Raw genomic sequence first — 20,537 nt, 5'->3', positions numbered from 1 at the left:
TCGGATTTGCGGAAACATGATATTTTTAGGCGTTGAAGGTTCTATGTCAAAGCTGCAATAATGTCGGTTCCAGCCAAAAACTTTGGTTTTTTGCTTTGAAACAAAGTTTATACCTTCAGCTATATATCTATAATAATTACAACTAAATAATTCCATTTACTAGTAGAACAATTTTAATTTTAGGGGGAAACTCGAGTGTGTCACACGCATTAACTAGTGACGTCACTGTTTTATTCGTACACATTCAACACATTATGTTTACCCAGAATTATTTGTGGTCAAGTGACAAACAAACAAAGATGGTGGCCATGCTATATTTAGCCACAAATTATTCGGGAAATCCCTCTTGTCGTTCAGTGTAAGACCTTTTAAAATTATTATTCCAGAGTTAATTATGCAAAGATTAAATAACTGAAAATAACGAAATATTGTAGTTTCAACTTTGACATAGTTCCTTTAAGCAATGTATACATTTAGCAAGTCGGTATAAAGTGTAAAATCAAACAGTTGCATATAGTAAGGACGTGCTGGCGAACGAATCACTTGGCGATCGCTTGGCAAAGGTGGGCGGTAAGAAATCATTGGGAGTGGATGCGTGTAAACAAGTGACTTTCATGACGCGGTAGTCCCCCTCCACCCCGTTCCTCGATTAAAGAACTTCAAATAGCGGAGATTTGTATTGTGTTAAGCCTCTTCCCCACCTCACCATTCCCTGTCCTGGACGGAGGAGCCGGCGAGAGCGCTACAACAGCTTGTCGGTTTATGTTAAAAACAGATCTGCCATTCTATTCATAATTTATGCATTTGCAAATGAAATTGGCATCTCCTTCTGACCCCATTGTCGGGCCCTCTGGGATTCACATAAAAAAGCCACTCCTTCGTGGCTCGTGGTAAAAGAGGGTCTTCTAATGTAAATAGTGATCACGATGAAGAGGGCCTTCTGTTGTAAATAGTGTCCATGGTGACGAGGGCTTTCTGTTGTAAATAGTGTCCATGGTGAAGAGGGCCTTCTGTTGTAAATAGTGCCCATGGTGACGAGGGTCGTCTGTTGTAAATAGTACCCATGGTGACGAGGGCCTTCTGTTGTAAATTGCTCATGGTGATGAGGGCCTTCTTGTTGTAAACAGTACCCATGGTGACGAGGGCTTTCTGTTGTAAATAGTGTCCATGGTGAAGAGGGCCTTATGTTGTCAATAGTGTCCATGGTGACGAGGGTCGTCTGTTGTAAATTGCTCATGGTGACGAGGGCCTTCTTGTTGTAAATAGTACCCATGGTGACGAGGGCCTTCTGTTATAAATAGTGATCACGGTGAAGAGGGCCTTCTGTTGTAGATAGTACCCATGGTGACGAGGGTCGTCTGTTGTAAATAGTACCCATGGTGAAGAGGGCCTTCTGTTGTAAATAGTGCCCATGGTGACGAGGGCCTTCTGTTGTGTAAATAGTGCTTACGGTGAAAAGGACCTTCTGTTGTAAATAGTGATCATGGTGACGAGGGCCTTCAGTTGTAAATAGTGCTTATGGTGAAGAGGGCCTTCTGTTGTAAATAGTGCTCATGGTGAAAAGGGCCTTGTGTTGTAAATAGTGTTCATGGTGACGAGGGCCTGCTGTTGTAAATAGTGCCCATGGTGACGAGGGCCTGCTGTTGTAAATAGTGCCCATGGTGAAGAGGGCCTTCTGTTGTAAATAGTGTTCACGATGACGAGAGCCTTCTGTTGTAAATAGGGCGCCCATGGTGAAGGGCCTTCTGTTGTAAATAGTGATCATGGTGACGAGGGCCTTCTTGTTGTAAATAGTACCCATGGTGACGAGGGCCTTCTGTTGTAAATAGTACCCATGGTGACGAGGGTCTTCTTGTTGTAAATAGTACCCATGGTAAAGAGGGCCTTCTGTTGTAAATAGTGTTCCTGGTGAAGAGGGCCTTCTGTTATAAATAGTGATCACGATGAAGAGGGCCTTCTGTTGTAAATAGGGTGCCCATGGTGAAGGGCCTTCTGTTGTAAATAGTGCTCATGGTGACGAGGGCCTTCTTGTTGTAAATAGTACCCATGGTGACGAGGGCCTTCTGTTGTAAATAATACCCATGGTGACGAGGGCCTTCTTGTTGTAAATAGTTCCCATGGTGACGAGGGCCTTCTTGTTGTAAATAGTACCCATGGTGAAGAGGGCTTTCTGTTGTAAATAGTGTTCCTGGTGAAGAGGGCCTTCTGTTGTAAATAGTGTTCCTGGTGAAGAGGGCCTTCTGTTGTAAATAGTGATCACGATGAAGAGGGCCTTATGTTGTAAATAGGGTGCCCATGGTGAAAGGCCTTCTGTTGTAAATAGTGCTCATGGTGACGAGGGCCTTCTGTTGTAAATAGTGTTCACGATGACGAGAGCCTTCTGTTGTAAATAGGGTGCCCATGGTGAAGGGCCTTCTGTTGTAAATAGTGCTCATGGTGACGAGGGCCTTCTTGTTGTAAATAGTACCCATGGTGACGAGGGCCTTTTGTTGTAGATAGTACCCATGGTGACGAGGGCCTTCTGTTGTAAATAGTGTTCCTGGTGAAGAGGGCCTTCTGTTGTGTAAATAGTGATCACGATGAAGAGGGCCGTCTGTTTGACACCCAATAACTGATGTGCTCTAGTGGTGTCGTTACACAAACCAGATCAAACAAACGGTACTTATAAATAATCACTGTATTTTCCGAAACAAAACAGAATTGTTTCAGTGAGACCAGTCTGACCATAGAGTGAAATTGGGTTGATGGCAAAAGCTAGGATCCGCACTCTTTGGTATCCATTTGGAAATCAAAGATGGTTTTCAATTATAACAATGGCATGGCTTATTTTTAATTGTTTGTATTTTATTCTTTGGCATTGAAAATATGTATGTAAATACAAAAATTAACATCACACATTCACAAGTGGAGTGGTGGCATAATATTTATTGTAAATGGCGGCATTTCGATGGTTGCCACCAGATACAGCCCATTCTTTACCATCATGGAATTTCTTGTTCTTCATGTTTGTAAAATGTATCTAAATAGGTGGGACGTTCTAACCATTACGTTCCCACGGGACGTTATAATATGACATGGTGTATTTGACTAGAGTTAGCGATGATATTGGTGTCTGTACTAAGTCGTGTCCGGACGGGAATCGAGTCATCACTCTCAGCTGTTCCTCTTTGTCCTCTGCACATCTGTCGTCATCTAGCTCGTTGTCGCATCTATTCACTCCAGATAAGATCATTTCACTTTCACCATATGTATAATCCTATAGTTATCGGGGTTCTATTCAGTAGATTATTATTTTGTATTCAGTATATGTATAATTGTAGTTATCGGGGTGTACACTCAGGTATAATATTATTTCGTATTCACTATAGGTATAATCGTATAGCTGTATTTAGTTCAGTGTATTCAGTTCAGTATTTGTAACACAGTACAAAGGCGACATCCCCGAGCTATACGCCTAATTCCATCCTCACTACCATGCACGTCACCAGCAGTTTGTCAGACGGATTCGTTTATGTAATTACATTTTGAATTATGTTGCTAATGTTAATTTAAAAAGAAAGAAAGAAAAAGAGACATAAAAAGAAAAAAAGAAAGAAAAACACTTTACAAGTTACGTACCTAAAATGTTCTAGAAAACAAATCGCTAAAGGCGGTGTTTGTTCGCTGATGCGACCAGTTAGTTCAGACATAATGTCTGTGAAGTGATGTTGATTAAATGCAATAATAATATAGGTGTGTCGATATGGCGACATGAATACAATAATTAGCACGGCAATAGCGTGACCAATAAACGTCATAACGCCGTCATAATTGTTGACAGCTCAAAGACGCTATCTACCCTTGTTGAGATTTCCTCGTTTCACCTCGGCGCACCGGCAGTTGATCAGCGTGACGTGTGATTGTCCGTGAATACCCACACACGACTGACGAAAATCGACGGTATTGTTAATGCGAGTGAACACGCCCTGCTCTTAATCACTGCACACGTTGCTGCCAGATACTTGGACGCTCTCGTTAAATATGTTTATGAATTAATTTATGTTGCTGGCCCCCTTTCTACAAAGCGATCTTAGCACTAAGATCACCTTAAATGCATAAGGTAGCCATGCATTTAGGATGATCTTGGTGCTAAGATCGCTTCGTGGAACGGAATGTCCCTTTAATATGCCTATATTTCTAGTAATATTTACAACAATCTTTTATAATACATTATTTCTTATCAATGTTAGGGCACATATTTAGACTAGTCCTTATGTTGTCATGTAGGAGTAGGACACCCCTCTGTTGTGCAGGAGTAAGACATCCCTGTGTTGTCATGTAGTAGGACACCCATCTGTTGTCATGCAGTAGTAGGACATCCCTCTCTTGTCGTGTAGGAGTAGGACACCCCCTGTTGTCATGTAATAGTAGGACACCACTGTGTTGTCGTGTAGGAGTAGAACATCCGTATGTTGTCATGCAGGAGTAGGACACCTCTCTGTTGTTGTGCAGGAGTAAGACACCCCTATGTTGTCATGTAGTAGAACACCCATCTGTTGTCATGCATGAGTAGGACACCCCTCTGTTGTCATGCAGGAGTAGGATACCCTCTGTTGTCATGTAGGAGTAGGATAGCCCTCTGTTGTCATGCAGGAGTAGGATACCCCTCTGTTGTCATGTAGGAGTAGGACACCACCATGTTGGCATGTAGGAGTAGGATACCCCTTTGTTGTCATGTAGGAGTAGGACACCCCTCTGTTGATATGTAGGAGTAGGACACCCCTCTGTTGTCATGTAGGAGTTTGACACCCCTCTGTTGTCGTGCATGAGTAGGACACCCCTCTGTTGTCGTGCATGAGTAGGACACCCCTCTGTTGTTGTGCATGAGTAGGACACCCCTCTGTTGTCGCGCATGAGTAGGATACACCTCTGTTGTTGTGCATGAGTAGGACGCCCCTCTGTTGTCGTGCATGAGTAGGACACCCCTCTGTTGTCATGTAGGAGTAGGATACCCCTCTGTTGTCGTGCATGAGTAGGATACACCTCTGTTGTTGTGCATGAGTAGGACACCCCTCTGTTGTCGTGCATGAGTAGGACACCCCTCTGTTGTCGTGCATGAGTAGGACACCCCTCTGTTGTCGTGTAGGAGTAGGACACCCCTCTGCTGTTGTACATGAGTAGGACACCCCTGTGTTGTCGTGCATGAATAGGACACCCCTCTGCAGCTTTCCGTCGCGCTTCCTTTTAATAACACGTCACAGGGTTCTCAGCTCATTTTCACAATAAGCTCGTTTTCTGTGGTACCTTGCTGCAGGTAGTCAATTGTGGAAGCATCCCGTTTTAATTGTTCTGAACGGGTAAGCCATGGTGTTTTTTAATCATGCTTTCGTTTTCGGTTTCTGGATCACAATTGTGAATCCAACTTTCATCAAGCATAGCGATTTAACTTATGGATAGTTTGGGATCGGAAGTTGCATCAAAAGATCAACTGTCATCATCCTTAAAACCAATTATGCTTCATTCATGCTTAAAATCTACTTAACAGTAATTCACGTTAGGAAGCACCTGTCTTTATGTGTGCGTCCTCGTATATGGCAACAATGTTAAAACATTTCAGATGTTTTCATCATGTACTGCAATGTTTGGATGTCTCAACAATGAATCATCCTCATTACTTCACCTGTGTAAATCTGAACGACAACACCGAAACACGTGGTCAGGATCGTGTATTCGCACAATGCAGTCGAATGGGCATTTGTCAAAACAGTGATTGGTTCCATGAATGTTTATCTAGTGCCTCATCTATAGGAGGACAGCCACACCCGAAGAGATCCTTTACTGGCGATTGGTTCCATGAATGTTTATCTAGTGCCTCGTCTATAGGAGGACAGCCACACCCGAAGAGATCCTTTACTGGCGATTCCATCCTTCTTGCACCAACACAAAGAGGACAGCGACTCCCAGACTAGTTTACTAAATCAAAACTAACACAAGACAGAGCTGACTGAAATACATACAGCTGTGATGAAATGCACTCATGAATCACTGTCATAACAGTGATGCTATTAGGTGATTGCGACATGTGGGCATGTCGTGTCCCACCGGTCACACCCGCCATGAGTGTACTGCCACCACAGCTGTCAAATCTGTCTCTTCATCTAAAACGATTAAAAAAATAAGTGTGCAAGAGTTTCACCAAAGAGATGAAAAAGCATGCATAAGTTCAAAATATAAATAGCATAAGCCATTATTTTGGTCAGTGATGCATCGTATTTAGTAGATATAGCCTCCTAATGTATACCATAAATGTTCTTTATTTTTATCAAGTGCAATACCTTCACGGATGTGCCTGGGAGTCATACCTTTGAGATAAATCATGATAATGCCCGCTACTGGGAAGCTGTCTGTGATGGAAATGTGATAGAGTGGAGAAATGTCTATGTTGGTACGCACGCTCGTATGAATGCTTACATGTTTGGATGTCTGTATCCGTGGTGTGTGCGTATGGATGTGTGTGTGTGTGTGTGTGTGTGTGTGTGTGTGTGTGTTTATGCGCGCGCACGTGTGTGTACGTACGTATGGATATGTGTGTGTGTGTCATGTATTATGTTATATTTAAGTTATAGGATTCACCTCAGCTGAGCTGACAGACTAACATTGTTATTAGAGCCACTCGCATCATATTTCACAGATTCAACCACGCCCTTCTTCCTCTACCCACGCGCTCGTCCCACTAGACACTTGACCAGTAAAAGAGAATGTGAAATATCCGGACTAACCAGCAGTCTGTTTCGCGGTTAATCCCCGAGTACCGGCAGACCTACCCGCGGTATACACCGTTACTTCTATCTCCAGTCCACCCGATCACTGACAGCCGAGTGATAGCCCCGCCCGCACCAAGCAGCTATTGATAGGACGACTTGCCTGGAACCGGTCTTTTGTAAGCTCACGACAAGCGGCTATAAAAGACAGCTCACCCGTAATCCCCGCATTTACACCCGGCCTGTACCAGGTGAATGACATTCTGTCTATGGAGAGGAAACACTTTTCTATCTACCAGAAACTACTTCTCTAACTGTTTACTGTGGACTAGTGAAACTTACCAACCAGACTTGCGTACACCCCCCCCCCCCCCCCCGAACTGTTGAACTGCCGCCGCTGCCGGTCATGCCCTGTGGTCAGCAACGGGTGCGGAGAATGGAGCCGTGGTTGACGCTCCTACTGGTGTTGTGTTCCGCCCTAGTGACGCCGTCACAACAACAACGTGAGTAGAACAAACATCTTCAACACATTAATATTTTATTAGTGACACCCACACGACAACACAGTGAATAGAAAAACATGTTACATAAATTATAATTATCTGAGTTACATGTGTTTAATACATGAACACCTGTATAATATACTACCTTAGGTTTACACTGACTTAAAACTATTTGATGTAATATTAAGAGGTGCGCGTATAAAATTGAGATTAAGTCGTATTTAATATATTTACATCTGACACTCGGATGACAAATAGCGTTTTTGGCAGTCGTGGGTTTTTGGTGGTGGTGGTGGTGGTGGTGGGGGGGGGGGGGGGAGGGTAAATGTAGATTTATACATAAACTGATCCCCAAATATACGTTTTTCCAGTATATTATATCACATTCGTCTAAAATAAAAATTCTATTTCACGAAGATAGGTTGTTGTCGCCGCTAGCGCTTCGTTTGAGAAAGATTTATATCAGCAAGGTGAAAAAACGACACAATTTGAGAAAGATTAATATCAGCAAGTTAAAAAAGGACACAAATTGCTGCGTGTTAGATATAACCACGCGTAGTTTGTGAATGAATGGCCTTTCACTGGGACACCGACATCAGATGTCGGGTCAACTTGGATACTTGAGAAGAGAAACCAGCGCACAGGCCATGCTATATTAATAAACAGCACGCCATCGCATTATCTACTGAAATATATTCACTCGTGCTGGGGTGTCGTTAAGATTTCACTTATTTATTCTTACGTTAACTCTTTATAATTTTAAATTTATTTTCATTTCTTACCCCTATTACTAATTTTGTGAATCTGCACTAATAATGTTTCCAGAAAACTTCTAACTAACGACTAATGAACACTTCAATAACATTTAGTTTTATACACTTTGAAACATTAATATGTCCACAATCATATGTATCTTATACACTTTGAAACATTAATATGTCCACAATCATATGTAGCTTGTACACTTTGAAACATTAATATTTCCAGTCACATGTAGGTTTATATACTTTGAAACAATCATATTTCCAGTCACATGCAGGTTTACACACTTTGAAACAATCATATGTCCAGTCACATGCAGGGTTACACACTTTGAAACAATCATATGTCCAGTCACATGTAGGGTTACACACTTTGAAACAATCATATGTCCAGACACATGTGGGTTTACACACTTTGAAACAATCATATGTCCAGTCACATGTAGGGTTACACACTTTGAAACAATCATATGTCCAGTCACATGTAGGTTTACACACTTTGAAACAATCATATGTCCAGACACATGTAGGGTTACACACTTTGAAACAATCATATGTCCAGTCACATGTAGGGTTACACACTTTGAAACAATCATATGTCCAGACACATGTGGGTTTACACACTTTGAAACAATCATATGTCCAGTCACATGTAGGGTTACACACTTTGAAACAATCATATGTCCAGTCACATGTAGGGTTACACACTTTGAAACAATCATATGTCCAGACACATGTGGGTTTACACACTTTGAAACAATCATATGTCCAGTCACATGTAGGGTTACACACTTTGAAACAATCATATGTCCAGTCACATGTAGGTTTACACACTTTGAAACAATCATATGTCCAGACACATGTAGGGTTACACACTTTGAAACAATCATATGTCCAGTCACATGTAGGGTTACACACTTTGAAACAATCATATGTCCAGACACATGTAGGGTTACACACTTTGAAACAATCATATGTCCAGACACATGTAGGGTTACACACTTTGAAACAATCATATGTCCAGACACATGTAGGGTTACACACTTTGAAACAATCATATGTCCAGACACATGTAGGGTTACACACTTTGAAACAATCATATGTCCAGACACATGTAGGGTTACACACTTTGAAACAATCATATGTCCAGACACATGTAGGGTTACACACTTTGAAACAATCATATGTCCAGACACATGTAGGTTTATATACTTTGAAACAATCACATGTCCAGTCACATGTAGGGTTACACACTTTGAAACAATCATATGTCCAGTCACATGTAGGGTTACACACTTTGAAACAATCATATGTCCAGACACATGTAGGGTTACACACTTTTAAACAATCATATGTCCAGACACATGTAGGGTTACACACTTTTAAACAATCATATGTCCAGACACATGTAGGGTTACACACTTTTAAACAATCATATGTCCAGACACATGTAGGTTTACACACTTTTAAACAATCATATGTCCAGACACATGTAGGTTTATATACTTTGAAACAATCATATGTCCAGACACATGTAGGGTTACACACTTTGAAACAATCATATGTCCAGACACATGTAGGGTTACACACTTTGAAACAATCATATGTCCAGACACATGTAGGGTTACACACTTTGAAACAATCATATGTCCAGACACATGTAGGTTTACACACTTTGAAACAATCATATGTCCAGACACATGTAGGTTTATATACTTTGAAACAATCATATGTCCAGACACATGTAGGGTTACACACTTTGAAACAATCATATGTCCAGTCACATGTAGGGTTACACACTTTGAAACAATCATATGTCCAGTCACATGTAGGTTTGCACACTTTGAAACAATCATATGTCCAGACACATGTAGGTTAACACACTTTGAAACAATCATATGTCCAGTCACATGTAGGGTTACACACTTTGAAACAATCATATGTCCAGTCACATGTAGGGTTATATACTTTGAAACAATCATATGTCCAGTCACATGTAGGGTTACACACTTTGAAACAATCATATGTCCAGTCACATGTAGGGTTACACACTTTGAAACAATCATATGTCCAGTCACATGTAGGGTTACACACTTTGAAACAATCATATGTCCAGACACATGTAGGTTTACACACTTTGAAACAATCATATGTCCAGACACATGTAGGTTTACACACTTTGAAACAATCATATGTCCAGACACATGTAGGTTTATACACTTTGAAACAATCATATGTCCAGTCACATGTAGGTTTACACACTTTGAAACAATCATATGTCCAGTCACATGTAGGTTTACACACTTTGAAACAATCATATGTCCAGTCACATGTAGGGTTATATACTTTGAAACAATCATATGTCCAGTCACATGTAGGTTTATATACTTTGAAACAATCATATGTCCAGACACATGTAGGTTTACACACTTTGAAACAATCATATGTCCAGACACATGTAGGTTTATATACTTTGAAACAATCATATGTCCAGTCACATGTAGGGTTACACACTTTGAAACAATCATATGTCCAGTCACATGTAGGGTTACACACTTTGAAACAATCATATGTCCAGACACATGTAGGGTTACACACTTTGAAACAATCATATGTCCAGTCACATGTAGGGTTACACACTTTGAAACAATCATATGTCCAGTCACATGTAGGGTTACACACTTTGAAACAATCATATGTCCAGACACATGTAGGGTTACACACTTTGAAACAATCATATGTCCAGACACATGTAGGTTTATATACTTTGAAACAATCATATGTCCAGTCACATGTAGGGTTACACACTTTGAAACAATCATATGTCCAGTCACATGTAGGGTTACACACTTTGAAACAATCAAATGTCCAGTCACATGTAGGGTTACACACTTTGAAACAATCATATGTCCAGACACATGTAGGTTTACACACTTTGAAACAATCATATGTCCAGACACATGTAGGTTTACACACTTTGAAACAATCATATGTCCAGTCACATGTAGGTTTACACACTTTGCAACAATCATATTTCCAGACACATGTAGGTTTACACACTTTGAAACAATCATATGTCCAGTCACATGTAGGTTTACACACTTTGAAACAATCATATGTCCAGTCACATGTAGGGTTACACACTTTGAAACAATCATATGTCCAGTCACATGTAGGGTTATATACTTTGAAACAATCATATGTCCAGACACATGTAGGGTTACACACTTTGAAACAATCATATGTCCAGACACATGTAGGTTTATATACTTTGAAACAATCATATGTCCAGACACATGTAGGTTTACACACTTTGAAACAATCATATGTCCAGACACATGTAGGGTTATATACTTTGAAACAATCATATGTCCAGTCACATGTAGGGTTACACACTTTGAAACAATCATATGTCCAGTCACATGTAGGGTTACACATATGTCCAGTCACATGTAGGGTTACACACTTTGAAACAATCATATGTCCAGTCACATGTAGGGTTACACACTTTGAAACAATCATATGTCCAGTCACATGTAGGGTTACACACTTTGAAACAATCATATGTCCAGACACATGTAGGTTTACACACTTTGAAACAATCATATGTCCAGACACATGTAGGTTTACACACTTTGAAACAATCATATGTCCAGACACATGTAGGTTTACACACTTTGAAACAATCATATGTCCAGTCACATGTAGGGTTACACACTTTGAAACAATCATATGTCCAGTCACATGTAGGGTTACACACTTTGAAACAATCATATGTCCAGACACATGTAGGTTTATATACTTTGAAACAATCATATGTCCAGTCACATGTAGGGTTACACACTTTGAAACAATCATATGTCCAGTCACATGTAGGGTTACACACTTTGAAACAATCATATGTCCAGTCACATGTAGGGTTACACACTTTGAAACAATCATATGTCCAGTCACATGTAGGGTTACACACTTTGAAACAATCATATGTCCAGTCACATGTAGGGTTACACACTTTGAAACAATCATATGTCCAGTCACATGTAGGGTTACACACTTTGAAACAATCATATGTCCAGTCACATGTAGGTTTATTCACTTTGAAATAATCATATGTCCAGACACATGTAGGTTTATACACTTTGAAACAATCATATGTCTAGTCACATGTAGGTTTATACACTTTGAAATCATAATATGTCCAATGTCACATGTAGTGAAAAAAGAAAACACAGTAGGACCAGGAATGACAAGAGGAAATTTGCAATGTACAATTCTCAATAATATTCTCTCTTAACTCTTTCACCACTAAGTTTTACAGTCTTGACCTTCCCTGCACACTGAGTTTAAATAGCAGATTTATGATCATGTTTGTTAAAGGATAAAACTACTTGTTTTATCATTAATTTTAGTTATAGGCTATACATTTCCAGAAAGGTGAATGGACGGCTGTCTAGATAAAAAAATAATACTTTCAAAATGTTAGATTCAACAGGTATAAATCTGGTAATTACAGGTAAACTATGCATATTACTCGCCTATTTGAGTAGGTAGGACTGGTAATTTAAAAAAAAACCCAGTACAAATGTTTTTCTTGTTGGATAATTAATTAATTAACATTCCAGTTATAATTTAAAAATATATATTTACAATGCTTTTGCAAAATTAAGCTTTCATTTCATCAACAGAAATATCATACCACACACCTTTGTTGTTACCAGGATCTGTATCACGCTTTTTTTTGGCATTCATGTTGGTAAATTACACAATTTTTCCATACACTGTATTGGAATAAAATAGCGAAAAGTACTCTATGGCGTTTGTGTTGACGTCAAACACTTTTACGGGCCCCGGATTTTTAGTAAACGTTGATCTGCAGGTAACCGAATATGGCTCATGTGTCCAGGTAAACTCAGGCGCGTGGTAAAACAGTGGCAAGTCATCTTGTAACTCGTCATCGGTATCATTTTCTTCTAAATTGCCATGTTTAATGACATTTCGTTCACGATCGCCAATCTCGATTAAATCAAATGCACCAAAGTCCATAATATCCCACATTTCATCATCGGAAAACCCGTCATCTGAATCGCAACCATTGTTTTCAACAGACGAAATTTCGTCACCTCGGTTCATGTTTAATTACAGTCGAATATCAGTATAAACTTGGAAAAACTCATTCAAAATTCGCTAGAACATGGGCGCAGCCATTACAGTGTGTCACATGGCAGCTATGGTCGCGCGAGATTTTGTCTAATTATAATATTGACGCGTCACTCGGCGCCAAATATGAACAGGTGTTACAAGCCGCTAAACCGGCCTGTCATGGTGAGAGGCACTGGTATCGCTAGCCGGTATACCGGCCTGTCGTGGTGAAGTCTTCTCGTGTTAGGGTAAGCATATATTTAGGACATTGGTATCCAGTATCTAGGAAACGTGGCATACATATTAAGATGACACTACGACTCAGACGGATAATGTTGGACTCCGACTGTCAACACACATTACTGTTACGATGAAGTTCGCCGACTCCCATTCCCGACTCCCGACTTACGACTCCCGACTTACGACTTCCGACTTACGACTCCCGACTCCCGACTTACGACTCCCGACTTACGACGGGTGCACTCAGATTAAAAAATAATGGGTCGAGTTGTAAGAGCACGCAGACTACCAACTGGACAGTCATAGAAGTCGAGAGAGCAGAAAGTTGCCTAACTTTGTGATGGCAGTTGGTTGTCTGATCCTAGCATTAGTGTATTAAACGTAGTGTTCAGCAGGTTAAACGATTTGTTATCGATGACAGCGGTCTGCGTGCACCAACGGAAACACTCCTTCATTAAATCAGTGCCATGCTTGTACACGGGCATGTATCTAGTAGTATGACAGATGTTATTCGTTGCTATTGTGAAAAACAAAACCGGAGACATAACAGATAAAGGCAATTACCGTCCAATTGCATTAGCAACTGTGATATCAAAAGTTATGGAACATGTACTGTTATCACGAACAGACCTGAGTACATCGGACTATCAGTTTGGATCCACCGATATGTGTTTATTTGCTTGTAAGGAAGTTATTAACTTTTACATTTCACAAGGCAGCCCTGTGTATGTTTGCTTTTTGGATGCGAAAAAAGCCTTTGACCGAGTAAATCACTGGACATTATATATGACACTTTTGAAAAAAGGCGTGCCTACTTTTGTAGTTCGCTTTCTCAAAGCATGGTATTTAACCCAATTGTTTAGTGTAAAATGGGGTGCATATATTTCCTGTAAGTTTAATGTAACAAATGGCGTCCGCCAAGGTGGGGGTAATGTCACCCTTATTATTTAATATATATATCGATGACCTTAACCTACAGTTGTCAAAATGTGCAGTTGGGTGTAATGTTGGTGGGGTGTTTCTAAATAACTTCAGTTTTGCTGATGATATGTCACTTCTTTGCCCATCTATTTCTGCATTAAGAAAAATGTTAACGATTTGCGAGAAATTTGCAGAAGATTATGATATTATATATAATACAATGAAAATGGAAACTGTTTGTATGTGTATTGAGCCAGAAACTCTGAAGTTGATCAATGTGCCTTCGATATATTTGTGTGGTGATGTACTGAAATTTGTTGACAACTATAAATATCTAGGTCATATTATATGCAAAAACATGAAAAACGATAAAGACATTAAAAGACAGTATAGAGCCCTTTGTGTACGTGCAAACATGTCGTTGCGGCGATTTGCAAAATGTTTAGAATCTGTTAAAACACAATTATTTGTGAGTTATTGTAGTAATTTGTACGCGGGTGCATTATGGGTGAAATTTACACAGGATACCATGAAGGATCTTAACATATGTTATAATAATGGATACCGATGGATGATCGGACAACGACGACCATACAGTGCCAGCAAGATGTTTGTCAGTCATCGAGTAAAACGCTTTGGCGCTTTACTTCGCTCAACAGCATATTCGCTGAAGAGCAGAATCGAAACAACTTCAAACGACCTACTTGCCCACATGCTGTGTATAACTGTGTACGTCAAATCCGTATGTGTAAATCGCTGGCACAAGCTGCTGTATATTATGTAATCAGTTTTGTATGTGATGTTTATATATGTTCTATGGATCTCTGATATGAAATAAAAATCTATTATCTATTATCTAAATCCCAACTTTACATTTGTCAAATGTTTACCCTTAGAGCAAAACACAGCCCATGTACACATTACTGGGCGTAGTATAATAATAATAATAATAATAATAATAATAATAATAATAATAATAATAAATAATAATAACAATAATAATACATGGCCTCAGTGGTGTAGTGGTCAAGCCACTAGACCTAAGACTGCTACTTATTGGGTTCGCCTTGTACTGGCTACACGACTCATTGGGAACGTGTAAGGCCACTTCACAACTTCTCTCTCACTAACCACTAACCCAACACAGTCCACCTTATTCAGAACGACAGAACAAACTAACGACGTTTGTGACTTCATTCTAGCACGAACAACGTCTAGGCTGTCGGGGAATTCTGGGTGTTGTTTTAAACTGTGGTCGTAATACGCAGTTCTCTATTCAAATAAAGGTGGAATACTGAACCAGCGATATTACGTGGCTTGTGGCGGACAACTGATTGCCGGATATTGATTCATAAATCAAATATGCTTCACAGGTCGAGTGTGTGGCGAGTCGGGTTTCTTTCATCTTGTTTGCAATTCTCTTTATTACCATAAGAGTTATCTTTGATATCTACACTACCAAGTGGTGTACACCGCCCATACTGTACGACTACATCATTCAAACAGCTGATGTCACTAACCACCCATACTGTATCAGTGCACCATTCAAACAGCTGGTGTCAATAACCACCCATACTGTATGAGTACATCATTCAAACAGCTGGTGTCAATAACCACCCATTCTGTATGAGTACATCATTCAAACAGCTGGTGTCAATAACCACCCATTCTGTATGAGTACATCATTCAAACAGCTGGTGTCAATAACCACCCATTCTGTATGAGTACATCATTCAAACAGCTGGTGTCAATAACCACCCATACTGTATGAGTACATCATTCAAACAGCTGATGTAAGTAACCGCCCATACTGTATGAGCACATCATTCAAACAACTGATGTCACTAACCACCCATACTGTAAGAGTACATCATTCAATCAGCTGATGTCACTAACGACCCATACTGTATTATTACATCATTCAAACAACTGATATCACTAACCACCCATACTGTATGAGTACATCATTCAAACAGCTGGTGTCACTAACTACCCATACTGTATGAGTACATCATTCAAACAGCTGATGACAATAACCACCCATACTGTATGAGTACATCATTCAAACAGCTCATGTCACTAACCACCCATAATGTATGAGTGCATCATTCAAACAGCTGATGTCACTAACCACCCGTACAGTATACTAGTGTATACGAGATATACTACAGTAGTATATCTCGTACACACTGTAGTATATCTCGTATATACTAGTATCTCTCGTACACACTGTAGTGTCTCTCGTACGCACTGTAGTATCACTCGTACACACTAGTATCTCTCGTGCACACTGTAGTATCTCTCGTACGCACTGTAGTATCTCTCGTACACACACTAGTATCTCTCATACACACTGTAGTATCTCTCGAACACACTGTAGTATCTCTCGTACACACTGGTATCTCTCGTGCACACTGTAGTATCTCTCGTACGCACTGTAGTATCTCTCGTACACACACTAGTATCTCTCATACACACTGTAGTATCTCTCGAACACACTGTAGTATCTCTCGTACACACTGTAGTATCTCTCATACACACTAGTATCTCTCGTACACACACTAGTATCTCTCGTACACACACTAGTATCTCTCGTACACACTGTAGTGTCTCTCGTACACACACTAGTATCTCTCGTACATACTGTAGTATCTCTCGTACACACTAGTATCTCTCGTACACACTAGTATCTCTCGTACACACTGTATTATCTCTCGTACACACTGTAGTATCTCTCATACACACTAGTATCTCTCATACACACTGTAGTATATCTCGTACAGACTAGTATCTCTCGTACACACTAGTATCTCTCATACACACTGTAGTATCTCTCGTACACACTGTAGTATCTCTCATACACACTGTAGTATCTCTCGTACACACTGTAGTATCTCTCGTACACATTAGTATCTCTCATACACACTGTAGTATCTCTCATACACACTGTAGTATCTCTCGTACACACTATTATCTCTCATACACACTGTAGTGTCTCTCGTACACACTGTAGTATCTCTCGTACACATACTAGTATCTCTCGTACACAATGTAGTATATCTCGTACAGACTAGTATCTCTCGTACACACTGTAGTATCTCTCATACACACTGTAGTATCCCTCATACACACTGTAGTATCTCTCGTACACACTATTATCTCTCATACACACTGTAGTGTCTCTCGTACACACTGTAGTATCTCTCGTACACATACTAGTATCTCTCGTACACAATGTAGTATATCTCGTACAGACTAGTATCTCTCGTACACACTGTAGTATCTCTCATACACACTGTAGTATCTCTCGTACACACTGTAGTATCTCTCGTACAGACTAGTATCCCTCGTACACACTGTAGTATCTCTCGTACACACTGTAGTATATCTCGTACAGACTAGTGTCTCTCGTACACACTGTAGTATCTCTCATACACACTGTAGTATCTCTCGTACACACAGTAGTATATCTCGTACACACTGTAATGTCTCTCGTGCACACTGTAGTATCTCTCGTACACACTAGTATCTCTTGTACACACCGTAGTATCTCTCGTACACACTGTAGTGTCTCTCGTACACACTGTAGTATCTCTCATACACACTGTAGTATATCTCGTACACACTGTGGTATATCTCGTACACACACTAGTATCTCTCGTACACACTAGTATCTCTCGTACACACTGTAGTATCTCTCGTACACACTGTAGTATATCTCGTACAGACTGTAGTATCTCTCGTACACACTGTAGTATCTCTCGTACACACTGTAGTATCTCTCGTACAGGCTAGTATCTCTCGTACACACTTGTATCTCTCGTACACACTGTAGTATCTCTCGTACACACTAGTATCTCTCGTACACACTGTAGTATCTCTCATACACACTGTAGTATCTCTCGTACACACTGTAGTATATCTCGTACACACTAGTATCTCTCGTACAGGCTAGTATCTCTCGTACACACTGTAGTATATCTCGTAGACACTAGTATCTCTCGTACACACTAGTATCTCTCATACACACTGTAGTATATCTCGTACACACTAGTATCTCTGATACACACTAGTATATCTCGTACACACTGTAGTATATCTCGTACACACTAGTATATCTCGTACACACTGTAGTATATCTCGTACACACTAGTATCTCTCGTACAGACTGTAGTATCTCATACACACTGTAGTATCTCTCGTACGCACTGTAGTATCTCTCGTACACACTGTAGTATCTCTCGTACACACTGTAGTATATCTCGTACACACTAGTATATCTCGTACACACTGTAGTATATCTCGTACACACTGGTATCTGTCGTACAGACCTGCGTGCATACGGCGGTTAGTGTCGTTTAATGTACTACTGCTAACTGGTGGTTTGGGATGGCCTCACAATGGTCTGCAGTTTGGAGGGGTGCACGTTTGTATTACTGTTGTATTTTCGTGTGATATGATTTCAATAACGAAATGATTTTATTTGTTTATTATTATAGGTCACTGTTTTCTTGCCTAGGACGTCAGTGTGTAAATAACTCGTGTGTTATGTCCGTCTGGCTGCGTCTGTAGAAAAGCAAACTAGCGAAGCATTATTAAGTACATGACAATAACACATTTCAATACTGTAGGAAATAAAGCGTTCCCGTGGCTCGCCATCAAATGTGTTTTATTTCGGACTCAAACGACCACTAAGGGATACGGATTCACTAGTAATAGGTCTATCGGGTTACAGAGCTCCGCTATATTTTTATCTTTTTAAATTAAAATTTAATCAAAAGTCACAAATTCCAAAATGTCTCTATTAGTTTGTGAAGACTGCCGCAGAGAATCATACTACCAAGTGTTAGAACTATTCGATAAATATTTTAGGAGAAGATAACCTTTCACAGAGTCATATTTCTATTTAAAATTTTAAAATATAATACAAATTCAAAAATGTTAAATTTCCAAACTATCTCTCTATTAGTTTGGGGGCTGAGGATACGTATACTAATTTGCCGAACTCGGTGAAAATCGGATGATTGTACAATGGTTGTACAGTGAAAATCGGACGATTGTACAATGCTTGTACAGTGAAAATCGGATGATTGTACAGTGGTTGTACAGTCAAAATCGGATGATTGTACAATGGTTGTACAGTGAAAATCGGATGACTATACAGCAGCGGCGTAGTCAGGAGGGCCATGGGGGACATGCCCTCCCCCCCCCCCCCCAATCAAACCTTTTTCCTTTCTTTTTTATTTTGTTAAATTATATAAAATCATACATACATAGTATGGGTTGGCCCCTACCCTCCCCCCCCCCCTCCCCAGTGGGTTGTCACACACACAGACACACACAGAGACACGCACACAGACACACACAGAGACACGCACACACACCTAAAATCCAGGGTAACTGTACAGTGAAAACCGTACGGATGCACTGAAATGTCACGCCGTGGCCCTTCTTGACTGGAGTAGATTTTATGATTCAATATTTAACATAAGAATGTAATTAAAAACATACGACCAAGCCCAAACCTAATCGGGTTTCTCCTCGGTGATCAGGTTTCCACCCAGACTCGTCTTTATTCCCCTGCTGCGAGTAATGTGTGCATCTTGTGGGTGACAATAAAACTGAGCGCTATGTGTTGTGCGGAACGATCTTTTGCTGTGTGTGAGATATTGTAAGATATAGCTGTATCATCCACGGCCTTTGTTGTAAACACTGTTGTTGTGGTCGTTGTGGTCGATGTGGCCACACAATACGTAACGCGGAGACGCATTCAACGGCTCACTGCGCCACAATAGCGACAGTGTGCGACGTCGGGAGTGGTTCGCGAAAACACCCTGGCTTCAATAGAATAATATTCCTATATCGAAAACAATATACAGCTGCATATGAAACCACTTGTTCATTTTAGAAACCGAACAGTGAAAGAATCATGCAAATAAATTACAAAAAAAGGAGACCAAAAAAAAAAAAAAAGAAGAAGAAGAAAAAAGCAATCTTAGGTAGCTTTTCACTGATAAAACTTTTCATAAACATTTTCACTATTTATTCATTATTTAATTTTATTTTACTTTCAGAGAGGGTTATCTTTTAAAATTTTAATTATTCCGATGGAAATATATTGTTTAACCTGAATAATTTAACTTACCACAAGAAAACAATATTCAAATTTGTTTTACTATAACTATAGTCCGTCCTTCAGGGAACGACCTTTTTCACAATTATTTATTTCCGAG

At 40.0% G+C, this 20,537-nt stretch overlaps 1 protein-coding gene across 2 annotated transcripts in view; it reads left to right on the top strand.

Annotated features, from left to right (window-relative positions):
• The first annotated feature begins 6,897 nt into the window (after positions 1-6,897).
• LOC121382945 overlaps positions 6,898-20,537 on the top strand; it is a 211,391-nt gene continuing 197,751 nt past the window's right edge. For both annotated transcript variants that reach the window (XM_041512633.1, XM_041512632.1), the window contains exon 1: positions 6,898-7,243. In XM_041512633.1, the coding sequence (XP_041368567.1) occupies positions 7,147-7,243 (97 nt within the window). In that variant the 5' untranslated portion in view covers positions 6,898-7,146. The remainder of the gene's footprint in view (positions 7,244-20,537) is intronic.

Source organism: Gigantopelta aegis, chromosome 10 (genome assembly GCF_016097555.1).
Source record: "Gigantopelta aegis isolate Gae_Host chromosome 10, Gae_host_genome, whole genome shotgun sequence".
NCBI lineage: Eukaryota > Metazoa > Mollusca > Gastropoda > Neomphalida > Peltospiridae > Gigantopelta > Gigantopelta aegis.
This window is presented reverse-complemented; position numbering and strand designations above follow the sequence as displayed.